Consider the following 13,489-nt stretch of genomic DNA (forward strand, 5'->3'; position numbering starts at 1 on the left):
AGACCTACATCTTTCGTGTCTAACTTAAAGCTTGTTTGGATTTGTTTTTAAGTTTGGGTACAACAAAAAAGGGCATTGGCCCAGTTTATTCATCCAAAGCTGCTCGGAGTGGACTCAGGATGTGCGACCTTGTTTCTGACTTTGATGGCTTCTCTGAGAGGTAACTAACTTGTGTTTCAAAATGGAAGGAATGAATGCATTTTTTTTTTTTTTTTTAAACCTAGGGTTCAAAATGATACAGTCGGTATTCTAGTTAAATAGTGGTGGTTGGCTTTTTTAAGGTTTGAAATATTAAAGTTATTTTTATTACATTCTAATTCATTCTTGGTTACAGATTAACTTCATGAAAAATAACATGACGGTGATTTAATAGAATGTCCTAAGAAGACAAAGCCAGAGTTATATTTAAGAATTGAAATATGGAATGGTTTCCTGAGAAATAGAATGATTCCAGGGGCTGTGGCAGTCCTTGGGTGGTTGCATTCTAAGGTCTTGATCCTTGCATTTTCAGGCCTGGAGACTCCTTATGTCCTCCCACCCAGAAATCATTAGCTCTCAGATACTGGTGAATTATTGTATACCAAGCTCAACTTGAAAAACACAGATGCTACCTTAACACATGCTTTCTGTAGCCAGATCTCCTTGGAAAACCTAGTAGTCATCAAAAAGCTACTCAGTGACTCCATGATAGGGAGTTAGTTGTGTATAATAACAAGTGGCATCAAGGCTATAATGACATTGTATCCCCTTCAATCAACCACTTAACATTTGTCTGCACTGGCAGTGCACCTTTACTGAAGACTATTAGATTGCTAATGGCTGCGTCTCCCTCTTTTACAAGTGTCATGTAAACTGCCCCCTTTTGTTTTTGTACAGTGTAATACAGTTAATTCAGATTTAAGTCTTTTGTGTTTACAGATTTTAGTCATTCCATTTCTCTTCCCTACCTACACACATATCACCTTAATTATATTGTTGCTATGCCTAAACTTGAGTAAAAAAATAATTTGAATGTCTGTCTTATTCATATGGCTGATCTCCTTTATTAAATTTTATTTCTCAGAAGGTAACTTCAGTTTCAGGATTAATTTGCTGTTAAGATCATTTACCATCTGCAGAAACCATTTGAATCAAATGATATTATTTGAAATATTTTTTACAGAGTGGTAATGTCTTGATTTATCTGTGTTTCTCAGGTTTAAAGTTCTAGCTAACCAATACAAATCTATATACCCCACTTTGGAAATAGACATTGAAGGGGAATTACAAAAACTCAAGGTAATGCTTTCTGACCTCTTTAATGTTCTTTTTAATACTTGTTTGCCAAATTGGCATCTAGATCTTTTCATTCATGCAGGCTTTGGGTAAGAACTGGCAAAGGAAATTGTTTGTCTTGGACATGGTATGTTTGAGTGACTTTACATGATATGGCTTAGAAAAAATATTGAGTAGGGAGCAGGAAGATTACCTGAAGTAAAGGAGACAGAGTCCAGATCATACGTCTCATGTACAGTGACAGGGAGTTTAGATCTTATCCTGGAGATAATGAAAATCTACTAGGAAATTTTGAACAGAAAGGAGACTAGATTTGCATTATGTAAAAATCACTTCTAACAATTGGAGGACAGATCAGCAAAGGGCTGAGTGAGAACTTTTCAGGCTAACCAACCCATTTAGGAAGGATAACCCCATAGGGCCAGATTCTTTAGCACTGTACTCTTAAGAGACAAATAAGGTAATTGACCAAAGATTAGTCTTTTCTTGGCAACTATTAGGTGTCAGTGGTGCTTACATTGTTCAGTAGTTGAAATTCCTGTCCTCTTCATTCTTTCACCTTTTTGATGAACTTCAAACTGCTTCCTGTGAATCTGATTATTACTTCTTCTCATCTATAGATAAGTATCAATATCAGTTCCAGAACTGAGTAGGAATCTACAAACCTCATATGCCATTCTAGAAAAAATGCAGACCTTAGGTCTGCCCGTCCACTAAGTTCTAAAAATATATGACCTACAAGGAACATTCTAAATGTTAGGTATTTGTATTTCAGTGCACTGATTGTTGTGTAGAATAGACTGCCATTTTCTTTTTATTCAGTTATGCAATAAATATTTTATTTTATTTTTTGAGACAGGGTCTTGCTTTGTCACCCAGGCTGGAGTACAGTGGCATGAACACAGCTCACTGCAGCCTTGACCTTCTAGGATCAAGGGATCCTCCCCTCTCAGCCTCCTGAGTAGCTGGGACTATGGGCACACCACCACACCCTGCTAGGTTTTTTTTTGGTAGAGATGGTTTTTCACCATGTTGCCCGGGCTGGTCTTCAACACCTGAGCTAAAGCAGTCTGCCTGCCTTGGCCTCCCAAAGTGCTGGGGTTACAGGCATGAGCTACCATACCCAGTCTGTTATGCAACAAATATTTTAACTTTTTGACTAGCAACTTGGAAATATTTACTTGCCAAACTATGAGTATGGCTTTTCAATTCCATTTTACATGTGTTCTATGTGAATGTAAAGTAGGTGAAGAATAATAAATAGAATTGGGTAAGAAGATTCTTATAGGTAATGTATGTTGAACCAGAATTTTAAGGAACAAGGAATGTGATGACTAGTGGGGTCATTTCAGGCATAAAATAGGACTAAAACAGGAATAAGTCAGAAATTGACGACTAGAGCCAAGGAGTGATCATACATTTATCAATGGGTATTAACACACTCAGGTGGGTTCATGAGTAGATTCTGGAATTTCCATAATAGTCTACATATTTAAACATAGTTGAACCTAGGTTTCATGCAGTTATGCTATAGGCCTTAGGGGAAGCTCTTGGTTATTTTACATTTTTAATTGAGTTCTGAAGTTAAGCAGTAGTACTAACAATTAACTGTTTTGAGAAATTTTTATAATGCCCATGTGTTACATAGTATTGGACATTATCTGCTAGTAATAGTGTAGAGATAGACATGTTACAGTAATAGGATAAAATTTAAAAGAATAACAGTAATCAATCACTAATAGTTGCATGCTTGGCAGTGTAACTTGTGGCCCTCACCACATTTTGAGAATCACTGATGCAAGTTTCAAAATTCATGTTTGGCCAAACACAGTGGCTTACACCTGTAATTCAGGACTTTAGAGGCTGAGGTGGGAGGGTCACTTGAGAACAGCCTGGGCAGCCTGGGCAACTTCACCTCCACCAAAAAAAAAAGAAAAAAAATGTAGGTGGTCGTGGTGGTGGTGCAGCTACCCAGGAGGCTGTGGTGGGAGGATCGCTTGAGCCTAGGAGGTCGAGGCTGCAAGTGAGCCATGTTCCCACCACTGTACTTCAGCCTGGGTGACAGAGCAAGGCTCTGTCTCAAAAAATGAAATAAAATAAAAAACTTACGGTTTTGTGGATTATATTATAAATGCAGCTTTTCAAATACCTCACAAAATTTAAAAGCACAATGTAATATAGTCATTTATTTTTATTTTCCTGAAAGCTGGTTTATGAAGTATGACTACTTTGCTGGGAGGGTTTTATTTGCAGTGAGGTTAATATAGAACCTTTGAATTTCACTGTATCTCTGGTTTTTGTTGAGCTAATGCCTCTTTTCTGTTCCTGGAAAATCAGCATGAGAGATGAGAGCTAATCCAAATGTTACAATAGAGTGAGCACCGTCACCAGCCCTTTTCTACTTTGCATTTGTCAGTTTTCATGTCATAAAGTCAGGTAATTTATTCTTGTTCTGGTTATGTTAAACGTTTATTAGTATACATGGAAATTGGTTTTTGTCTTTGTGTATAGGGTTATATGGAAAGGATTAAACCAATGGTGAGAGATGGAGTTTATTTTCTATATGAGGCCCTACATGGACCACCAAAGAAAATCTTGGTAGAAGGTGCAAATGCAGCACTATTAGATATTGATTTTGGTAAGTGAGATATAATTTATAGTTAAGGGAGCTTAACTGAGCCCTAAGTAGTTAAAATATAAATAATTAATGTTAGCATTAAGGAGTTTTAAAACAATGTTTTTAGCTTGTGTATTCAGGAATGATGAAATCTGTCATCTTGTGGCACTCTTTTTAAAGGAATATTGCAGAACACACAATACATGTGTTACGTTCCCTATTTTATTAGAAAAATAAAATCATCATTTGAGTTCAGTAGGTCTGAGGTTCTGTAAATTGTGGTTTTCATTGGTTTATGGTTCAGTTTCAAACCCTGGAACTATAAGATAAGATAAATGCTATGGAAGAATCTGCATCTTTAATTCAACCTTTTAAAAATGTGTACATTATTATTAAGCAAGATTTATAAAAGCTTATTTACATAAATTAACTCCCTGGGCATGAGACTCTGAATTCAGAGCATTTCCTTCATCTTCAAAAGGTTAATTAATGCTTAACTTCTTTCTTCAAACTACTGCCTCATTAGTTTGTTGACCGTTTCATTTAAACATGATTTCTCATGATTAGTCTGATTGTTCTCAGCTTTTACTGACATTTCATTGGCTTTTGACTCCAAGTAAACTATTGAAGAAAGTGTATTTCTGTATAGTAGATATGTATTTTTGATACCATAATATGTCTAGCCAGTCTGGAAAGAAAACAGAGTGTCTACTTGGTAGAGTGAATAGTTAAATATAAAGGAGATCTTTGGGGGTGAGAAAGTATGCCACTCTTTAATTAGCTCTTATAATTGGAGGGTTATTCCCTGAGTAGAGATTAAAAGCCGGGGAAATGTTGAATACTACAAAATTCTTGTGTTGCCATCACTCCAGGTTGCTACAACACTTTAAATATTCGTGTGAGGGAGTCATATTTGTTTTACACTAACAGGAAACTATGAAAACAAGTAGATGAGTTTCAGCATTAAATTTCTTCATAATCCATTAAGTGAGTAGCTACTATAAAGAGCTGAGTCAGTAACTGTACATGCATTCAAGGAGCCTCTCTGTATAAGCACTTCCGTTAAAGCTCTAACCTCGTTTTCATGTCATTACAGCTAAAATGAATAAAAAGCAAAACACTGAGTCTTTGAGAGGGCAGTTACAGTTGAGATCTGTTAGATACCTACAATATACTCAAATGGAGAATTGTAACGGTAATTCTGTTTTAAAATGTGTTATTTATGTGTCTACTATATTTTAATGTCTGTTTCTGTTTTTAGGGACTTACCCTTTTGTAACCTCTTCAAATTGTACTGTTGGAGGTGTTTGTACTGGTTTGGGTATGCCACCTCAAAATGTTGGAGAAGTGTATGGAGTTGTGAAAGCTTATACAACTAGAGTTGGTATTGGTGCCTTTCCTACAGAGCAAGACAATGTAAGCCTATTCTAAGTAAATAATCAAAATGTATTAAAAATTCATTCTTCTTTTTTTCTTAATGAATTATTGTCTCCTGTGCCCTTCACTTAATTTGCACGATTGGTCAGAACATTTTCTTAAATACATAATTTTGGCTGGACGTGGTGGCCCCTGTCTGTAATCCCAGCGCTTTGGGAGGCAGAGGCAGGCAGATCACTTGAGCCCAGGAGTTCAAGATTAGCCGGGGAAACATGGTGAAACCCTGTCACTACAAAAAATACAAACATTAGCTGGGTGTGGTGGCATGCACCTGTAGTCCCAGCTACTGGGGAAGCTGAGTAGGGGATCACTTGAGCCCAGGAAGTAGAGGTTGCAGTGAGCTGAGATGGCATCATGGCACTCCAGCCAGCACAACAGAGCGAGACTGTCTCAAAAGATAAAATAAAGTCAACAAAAATAAACAAAAACTATGTATTTATAATGATGCCAGAATATAAGAGATAATGAAATGATAGCTTTAGGCAGAAAGGGGCAAATCAAGGACTTCGGTAGATCATAGGAAAAACAAATTGTAGGGAGTGACCTTAGCTTAGGTATTTGAGCATGTTTTCGATCTTAGTTTTCTTCAGAAGGGCATTATGATATCAGTGACTTATTAGATATATTTGCCTTATGGTTTTCAGGAAAAGCATCAAACTACAGCTCTTGGAAGAACTGGCTGGATTTGTCTATTTAATAAATACTGTTTTTTTCTTAATCTGTCAATCTAAATTTTAGGAAGTTATCTGTATAACATTGTAAAAAATATTGACTAAAAAAATGATAATAAATGAAGCATTCCAAATAATGCCTCCCTCAGATAAAATTCATCATGTCTGTGGAATTCTATCTTCAATTTAGTTATTACCTGAAAGATGTTTATCTCAAAGAGGCTTTGCTATGATCTCTGCTATATATTATTCCACCAGATGTATAGCACTGCTATTCTAATCCTAAAGTTCAATTTTCTGTTCTGTAGGAAATTGGAGAATTATTACAAACAAGGGGTAGAGAGTTTGGTGTAACTACTGGAAGGAAAAGAAGATGTGGCTGGTTGGACCTCGTTTTGCTCAAATATGCTCATATGATCAATGGATTTACTGCGTGAGTATTCTTCAGAAACATTTATTTCAGGAAATCATAGATGATTAATGGCCATAGGTTTAATTTTGTGGAGTACCTTAATAGGAAAATTTCACTCTTTAGACTCCATATTGAAATTGTAGTGCCAGGCAGAAGTAGACCAAGATATAGGGGGAAGGGTACACAAGGAGAGAGACCCCAAGTTATCCTCCTAGACATCCAAGGTTGTTGAAAAGAATCATGATACTCTTACATGTATGTAAGTATAGAGGCAGGCAGAATAGGGTATGTAGGCAGATATGTGGATAGATAGACAGGTGGTAGCACAGACACCATGAGCACGTACAGAGGGGAGGCGATGTACCTAGTGATTGGCACGTGGGCTTAATGTCTGAGTTCCTGGATTCAGATCTCAGATCTGTGCATTATGCTTGTGTAGCTGAGCAAGTTAATCATCCTCTGCCTCTGTTTTATCCTCTCTAAAATCTATATAACAGCATTACCTACTTCATAGGGGTATTTTAAAAATTAGGTGAGAAACATAGTGAGAGCCTATAGCACACTGCCTGGCTAACTGAAAATGCTCAGGGAAAGTTAAGTTGTTATTAATACATATACATGAATAGGTAAATAAATGTATTCATATCTGTATTAGACTGAACTTCCAGTAAATAACAATAAAGTTAAAAATACAATTTTTGGACGAGAATCCCAAATTTAGTTTGTTATCTAATTTCTGCAGATTTTCTCTTTAAAACCTGTTTTCCAGTCAGTTTGTCGGGAAATTTTGATGTATCACGAAGAGGTCCTTGATGTGGTTTTTCTCACTGTTTGACAAATTCTGACCAGAAGGGTAGAGGTGATGGTAACCAGAGTGAAGAACTGAGGGATGCTGGCATGTGTGTAAATGTACATGTATCTTAATCATCCATGTAGTGTAGTGAGTTCTGCTGTGTTCCACGGCCACAGTGCAACCTTAACTCCAGGCAGCCCTCCCACAAATACATGTTGTTTCTTCATCAATCATAAGAAAGCTGATCTGGGCATGGTGGCTCATGCATATAATCCCAGCACTTTGGGAGGCCGAGAGGCAGGAGGATCGCTTGAGGCTGGGAGTTCGAGACCAGCCTGGGCAACCTGGTGAGACCCTGTCTCTACAAAAAATACAAAACAATTAGCTGGGCCTGGTGGCACACACCTGTAGTCCCAGGTACTCAGGAGGCTGAGGTGCAAGGATCGCTTGAGCCCGGGAGGTTGAGGCTGCAGTGAACCGTGTTTGTGCCACTACACGCCAGCCTGGGTGACAAAGCGAGACCCAGTCTCAAAACAATCAAAAAAGAAAGCTAAGCAAAATTCATCAGTGAAAATCTGTTACAATTACTAGCAAAGTAACTCAGTGTATATTGTCCTCTAGTGTCTTATGTGTGGCACGCTTTAAAATATAATCCTAACCAGTTTTCAGAATTGCTTTAGAACTTTAAGCTTTGCATGAATTTTTCTTTACTCCTGCATTAATCAAATTAGATATTAGAGCCTTTAAGAGTTTGCTCTTTTAACATTGCCTTTTCTTCCAAAATTAGGTTGGCACTTACCAAGTTGGATATTTTGGACATGTTTACGGAAATCAAAGTTGGAGTTGCTTACAAGTTAGATGGTGAAATCATACCTCATATCCCAGGTATTTTCTTTTAGGCAATATCTAAAGGATATTATAAGGTGAATGTATTAGAGCAGTTTCATAAAGGTCTTCCATATAATTTGTGATAGATAGCGATAGGCTTGATATGCCCTTTATGATTAGTGCAAATTTGCTCACTTATTATTAGTTATTTGGTTCATAGCTAATACTTATTTAGGTGTTGGGTCACAACAAGCATGTGCTCAAACTCAAAAGAAAACACATGGACCTCTGAGCCCAGCCCTACTGCTCTTGAGTCTCATCTTCCCTCCTTTGAAAGTAATTTCCTTGGAGGTGTTTCTCCCTTCCTTGGGAAAGTATGCCACTGTTTAGAGTGAATAAGAAGAGGGGTAAGAAGAGCCCTTGTCTTGTTAAGCTGGCTCTCAGTACATTAGCCCTCCCTATCCTTCAGGCCCCATGAATGACTTTCTCTGCCCTTTATTCTGTAGTAGTCATTTGATAAGGATTAGGAATATGCCAAATGAAGGAATATTGACTAGCTTAATAAAACTTGATGACTACCTTATGACTACTGTTTCTTAGGAATTAAGGATAGCTCTAAGTTCTTAGAAATTAAATGCATATTATCTTTCCTTGTCTTACATGTATGTAAGTATAGAGGGAGTCTAGATGTCTTATAAAAAAGTATGTACTGCCATTGTAGGACAATATTCACTTGGAAAACTGGCTGTTGCGGTATATGTTATGTCCTGGTTCTTAATTCTATTTACAAAGCTATTTCAAGAGTTATAACTTCAAACACCAAAGAGAATAGTCTAACCAAGTGTAATGACATGTGGCAAGGTCTACCGTCTATGGTAATGTTCTCTAGAACATTACAGCAAATTCTTTTAATTAAAATATTAAAAACTAACAAAACATAAAACTTGTCCATTTCATGTGTTTAATTTTAAAGCCGTTTTTGGTCAAGATCCCCCGGAAACACTCTCGAGATGGAGATTTGTATCCAAGAAGTGTAGCAGAGAATGCTTTCAGCAGTAGCACTTATGAAGGAAGCAGAGGGACTAGTTGAAATACAGTGCAGCCAATCCCATTGGGAGCCACAGAGCTAGGGTGGCCCTTTAGAGTTATACTAAATTGAGGCAAGTAGCCAGAACTTTGTGCCTCTCAACAACTAGCTACGAAATAAGAGCTGTTCCTCAAGTGAGGTAGCTCCCTTTGGCCAAGAGCAGTTCCTGGAGAGAGACTGAGCTATGAATCAGCAACATGCAGTACTCCCCACCAGCAGCAGAGAGTGCTTAAAGAGGGTAAAATAAGTTGACAACCTTCTGGGAATAGCTCCTGTGGGATTCTGGTTGTTGTCTTTCCTAGGGAAACTTATAAGAGGAAGGTTAGTGGTGTAAATTAGCCCCTACTGTGGCTATCACAGCAGGAAAGTAGAAGCAAAAGTCCCATTAAGCTTTAAGCTAAGGCTCCCCCTATCATGTTGGATTTCATGTGCCAAAGCCAGCAGGCAAGGAATGGAGTCACTGGATGAGGTAAATGATTCTGATCAGCATCTCCAATATGCTTTTAAACCCACTGGTGAATTTTTATTTGTAGAATTTCCATTTAGCTCTCTTCTCTACTTCCTATTTCTCTACTGAGATTCCCTATCTGTTCACTCAATAACAATGAAATTTACTTAATTTATATTAGCTACTTTTTTTCTGTTAGTCTAACATTTAGACCATCTCGGGTTTCTCTTGATTATTCTTTTCCTTGGTTGTGGATCACTGTTTCTATGCCTAATGACTACCGGTTGATAGTCATTGGTTGACTGTTAGACATTGTGGATGATATATTAAAGAGACTCAGATTCTGTTATCTTCCTCTGAATAGTGTTGATCCTTGTTTTAGGGGATGATTGAATTATTCACTGATCATCTTGAACTTGTATAGTTTGGTTTTATGCTTTGTGTGTAGTTACTTGGAAAACCCAAGATGTTTTTCAAACTTTAAGCTGGTATGAGTCAGTCTCCAAATTTTGTCTCTTCTATAGATCTTGGCAGAGCTTGGTTTTTGGCTTCATTATGGGAGGTTTGTAATAGGTTTCACTCAAGGGCGTGGCTTTTATTCTTAAAGAGCAGCCTTTCTGGTGGCTCTGCTGGATGCCAGGAGAGTTAAGGTATAATAATGAGATCTCTTCAATCCAGCAGTGCTGGAGCACCAGTGTACCCTGTCCCTTCCTTTTCAGCAGCACTACTGACTTCTAGAGTCTTTGTTCCACCCCCAACTGTATAGCGGCTGAGATCTGGTAAGCCTCTGATGGTCCTGCTCTTTACCTGTGGTGTCCTCCTGTAGCCATGGGACTCTCACATGGACTTCTGGGGGGCCCTTCTCTCTACAGCTCCTCTCTGATGCCTGACCCTGCTGATTCTAGCTGCTTCAGCTTTCCTGAAGTCAGCTATCTACCTCCCCAGGTCAGTGGAGCTGCCATTCTCTGCTGACACCAGTGTTCTGAACTGTGGTCAGGAAATGGTCCCTAGGCAGAAAGTTGGGTGGTTTCTGGACTTGCTTATGAGTTTTCTCTCCCAGGAGCCATGGCTTTGTGCCTGCCTGTCGTCCACTGCCTAGAAAGAGTTGTCATTTTGAGAGCTGGTCGGGAACTGTGTATTTTATGATGACTAGAAATGGAAGCCCCACTGATTCTCTTAATTCCTCCTACCATCTACAACAGCAGTTCTGGCGTACCTACTTAGTATGGTTCATTACTTTTTCTAAGCTTCCAAGAGCATTCCTAGCAGTATGTTTTCATCATCTCTGTGTCACGCATCATGAGAGGATAGTCCCATACCCATATACTCTTACTCAACTTCGTTCTACCACCTGCTGCCCCCCTTGACCCAGCATCCTCAGGATCCAGTTCCATATACACTCTCTTGGTACCTACTGGCAAATGTTGGCTTGTTCCTGCAGATCTTTTAGAATACGCTACCTTTCCTTCCTTAGTAGGCTCAGTGCTTCCTTAGCCAGGTTACACTGGGACCTGAGCCTAGTTATTTACTGGCCAGGAGGGGGAAGGTAAAGGTGGATGTGAGATGGGCACATGCTGCCTTGCAAGACAGAGGCCTCTGCATCATCTTCAAGCAACAGGATGCCACAGCCTTTCATAGGAAGTAATGGAACATTTTGCAGACCCAGAGAGTTTGGAAAATCTAGGGATTCAGGAGTTTCAAGTGTGTCAACTCAGATGTCCCATTCAGAGTCTCAGGGCCCCACTTTTTCCCAAACAAAGCTCTGACTTTGCTATAGCAAACTTGCTGGATTGCAGAATTCAGCTTTTTCTGGAGCTTTGCAGTCTATATGATTGAATTCTTATCTTAATCGTTGTCTTTTTCTGCTCTCTGCTATGGGAGATGGAATTTTGTCTAAGCTCTGCCAGACAGGTTTCATTATCTTTCTCCAGTTCGTGAATAGCATTCATCAAGAGCCATCCAGTTCTGTTGTTCCACACGTGCTCGAATCTCAGTGCCTCAGATAGAGGCTATCCATACTCTATGTACCCCAGTGGCAGTCCTCATTGCCAGCCAGCCAGCTAGCCAATGATCCTGCCTCTTAGTTCTCATTTTAGAGCTATCTTCCTCTGACCATTCCTGGTGCCAGCTATCTTAGATTGAGTTCCCTAGGAAACAGACTCCAATGTAGAGATTTGCACATAGGCGGATTTGCTCATAAGTGCACTGAGCAACAACATCTGTGAGGGAGTGGGAGAAGCAGGATTAGGCAGAGGGAAAAATTGCACTGCAATATAGTTGCAAAAAAGCCTTCGCTGATCCCGTAGGGAGCTCTGGAGCTAACATAGCCCTTAAAAGTTGTCCCAAATTAAGGTTAAGTGCCCAGGTTGTTTCTATTCCTACATTGACAAGTCAATGGCTATGGGCTGCTGTGGGGCAGCAGCTCCCTTCGGTGGAGGGCGAGTCCTGCAGAGGCTCTGAACTGTGAGTGGTTCAGCAGGCAGAACTCCCACAGCTCTCAGTCTTGAGAGAAATCTGGGCAGAGTACCATAGCATCCACTGTATTGACTCAAGTCAAAGAAACTCTTCTTTAGTACATTTTCAGTTTCCATTAAGGGATACAGAGAAAATAGGTAGAATAATGAAGAAAATTTCAAGTAGAACCACAGATTTCTCAGAAGACAGCAGGTATGCAGACCTTCTTTTTGTGAAGTTGCTGTCATGCAGATCTACAATCCCTAATCAATAGAATGGAAATTCAATAAGCTTTAAAACTGGAAAGTTTTAAGTTTGGCACCCAGATTCATTTGGCAGCAAAACCAGTCTTGAACTAATGTTAGTATTACATAATCTTTATCCTCTTATAGCGAATGATCATATGTGTTGCTGCAGAAATATGTTTGATTATAGAATACTACCCCAGATGGTATTTGCACTGTTTTACCTTTCTACTACCTGAAGAATTCTGAATCCCAAAACATATGTGGCTCCAAAGATTTTGAAAAGAGATTTTGAACCTACAATATATCAAAAAGTTGTTTGACAGTAAGCAGTGTGTGCCGTGAACAAATGTCCTCTTTAACTTTTAGCAAACCAAGAAGTCTTAAATAAAGTTGAAGTTCAATATAAGACTCTCCCAGGATGGAACACAGACATATCAAATGCAAGGGCGTTTAAAGAACTACCTGTTAATGCACAAAACTATGTTCGATTTATTGAAGATGAGCTTCAAATTCCAGGTAAACATAAACACTTTGTGAATAACTTTCTTTTCTCTCTCGCTCTCTTTTTTTTTTTTTTTTTTTTTGAGACGGAGTCTCGCTCTGTCCCAGGCTGGAGTGCAGTGGCGGGATCTCGGCTCACTGCAACCTCTGCCTCCTGGGTTCAAGCTGTTCTCCTACCTCAGCCTCCCGAGTAGCTGGGATTGTAGGTGCGTGCCACCACACCTGGCTAATTTTTGTATTTTTAGTAAGAGACAGGGTTTCACTATATTGGCCAGGCTGGTCTCTCCTGACCTCTTGGTCTGCCCACTTCAGCCTCCCAAAGTGCTGGGATTACAGGCATGAGCCAGCATGCCCAGCCAACTGTCTTTTCTTTTAACTTGCCTGTGTGCCTTTGAAATAGAATAAAGGAAAGATCATTGTTACTTTACAGAGTGCACATGATTTGCATAAATGCCCAGGAAGATACAAAGTAATAATTTTATTCCTTAAAGTAAATACAATGCTCATCTTTAAATAGAGGATAATATATTACTTTTCACCCTTTCTGACCCTGTCTTTAATTCTTAGTCTGTTTTTTTTTCATCCTGTGACATTGTCTCATTCGTTTCTCCCTCTTAATAACAAATCCTCATGTATCTCTACCACCACCAAAAATGGTGTGTGTTTTTGGGGAGTTAAAAATGGTTTATGGTTTGTTTGGGTTAAATTACCCTTGAGA

General features: G+C 39.0%; 1 protein-coding gene across 1 annotated transcript in view; it reads left to right on the plus strand.

Moving 5' to 3' along the window:
• ADSS2 (adenylosuccinate synthase 2) overlaps nucleotides 1-13,489 on the plus strand; it is a 43,185-nt gene that overhangs the window by 27,610 nt on the left and 2,086 nt on the right. Inside the window, exons 6-12 of the mRNA XM_002809232.6 lie at nucleotides 53-160; nucleotides 1,197-1,278; nucleotides 3,787-3,913; nucleotides 5,154-5,308; nucleotides 6,309-6,433; nucleotides 7,993-8,090; nucleotides 12,637-12,786. Coding sequence (XP_002809278.1) covers nucleotides 53-160; nucleotides 1,197-1,278; nucleotides 3,787-3,913; nucleotides 5,154-5,308; nucleotides 6,309-6,433; nucleotides 7,993-8,090; nucleotides 12,637-12,786 — 845 coding nt within the window. The remainder of the gene's footprint in view (nucleotides 1-52; nucleotides 161-1,196; nucleotides 1,279-3,786; nucleotides 3,914-5,153; nucleotides 5,309-6,308; nucleotides 6,434-7,992; nucleotides 8,091-12,636; nucleotides 12,787-13,489) is intronic.

The sequence above is a fragment of the Pongo abelii genome, chromosome 1 (genome assembly GCF_028885655.2).
Source record: "Pongo abelii isolate AG06213 chromosome 1, NHGRI_mPonAbe1-v2.0_pri, whole genome shotgun sequence".
Lineage (NCBI taxonomy): Eukaryota > Metazoa > Chordata > Mammalia > Primates > Hominidae > Pongo > Pongo abelii.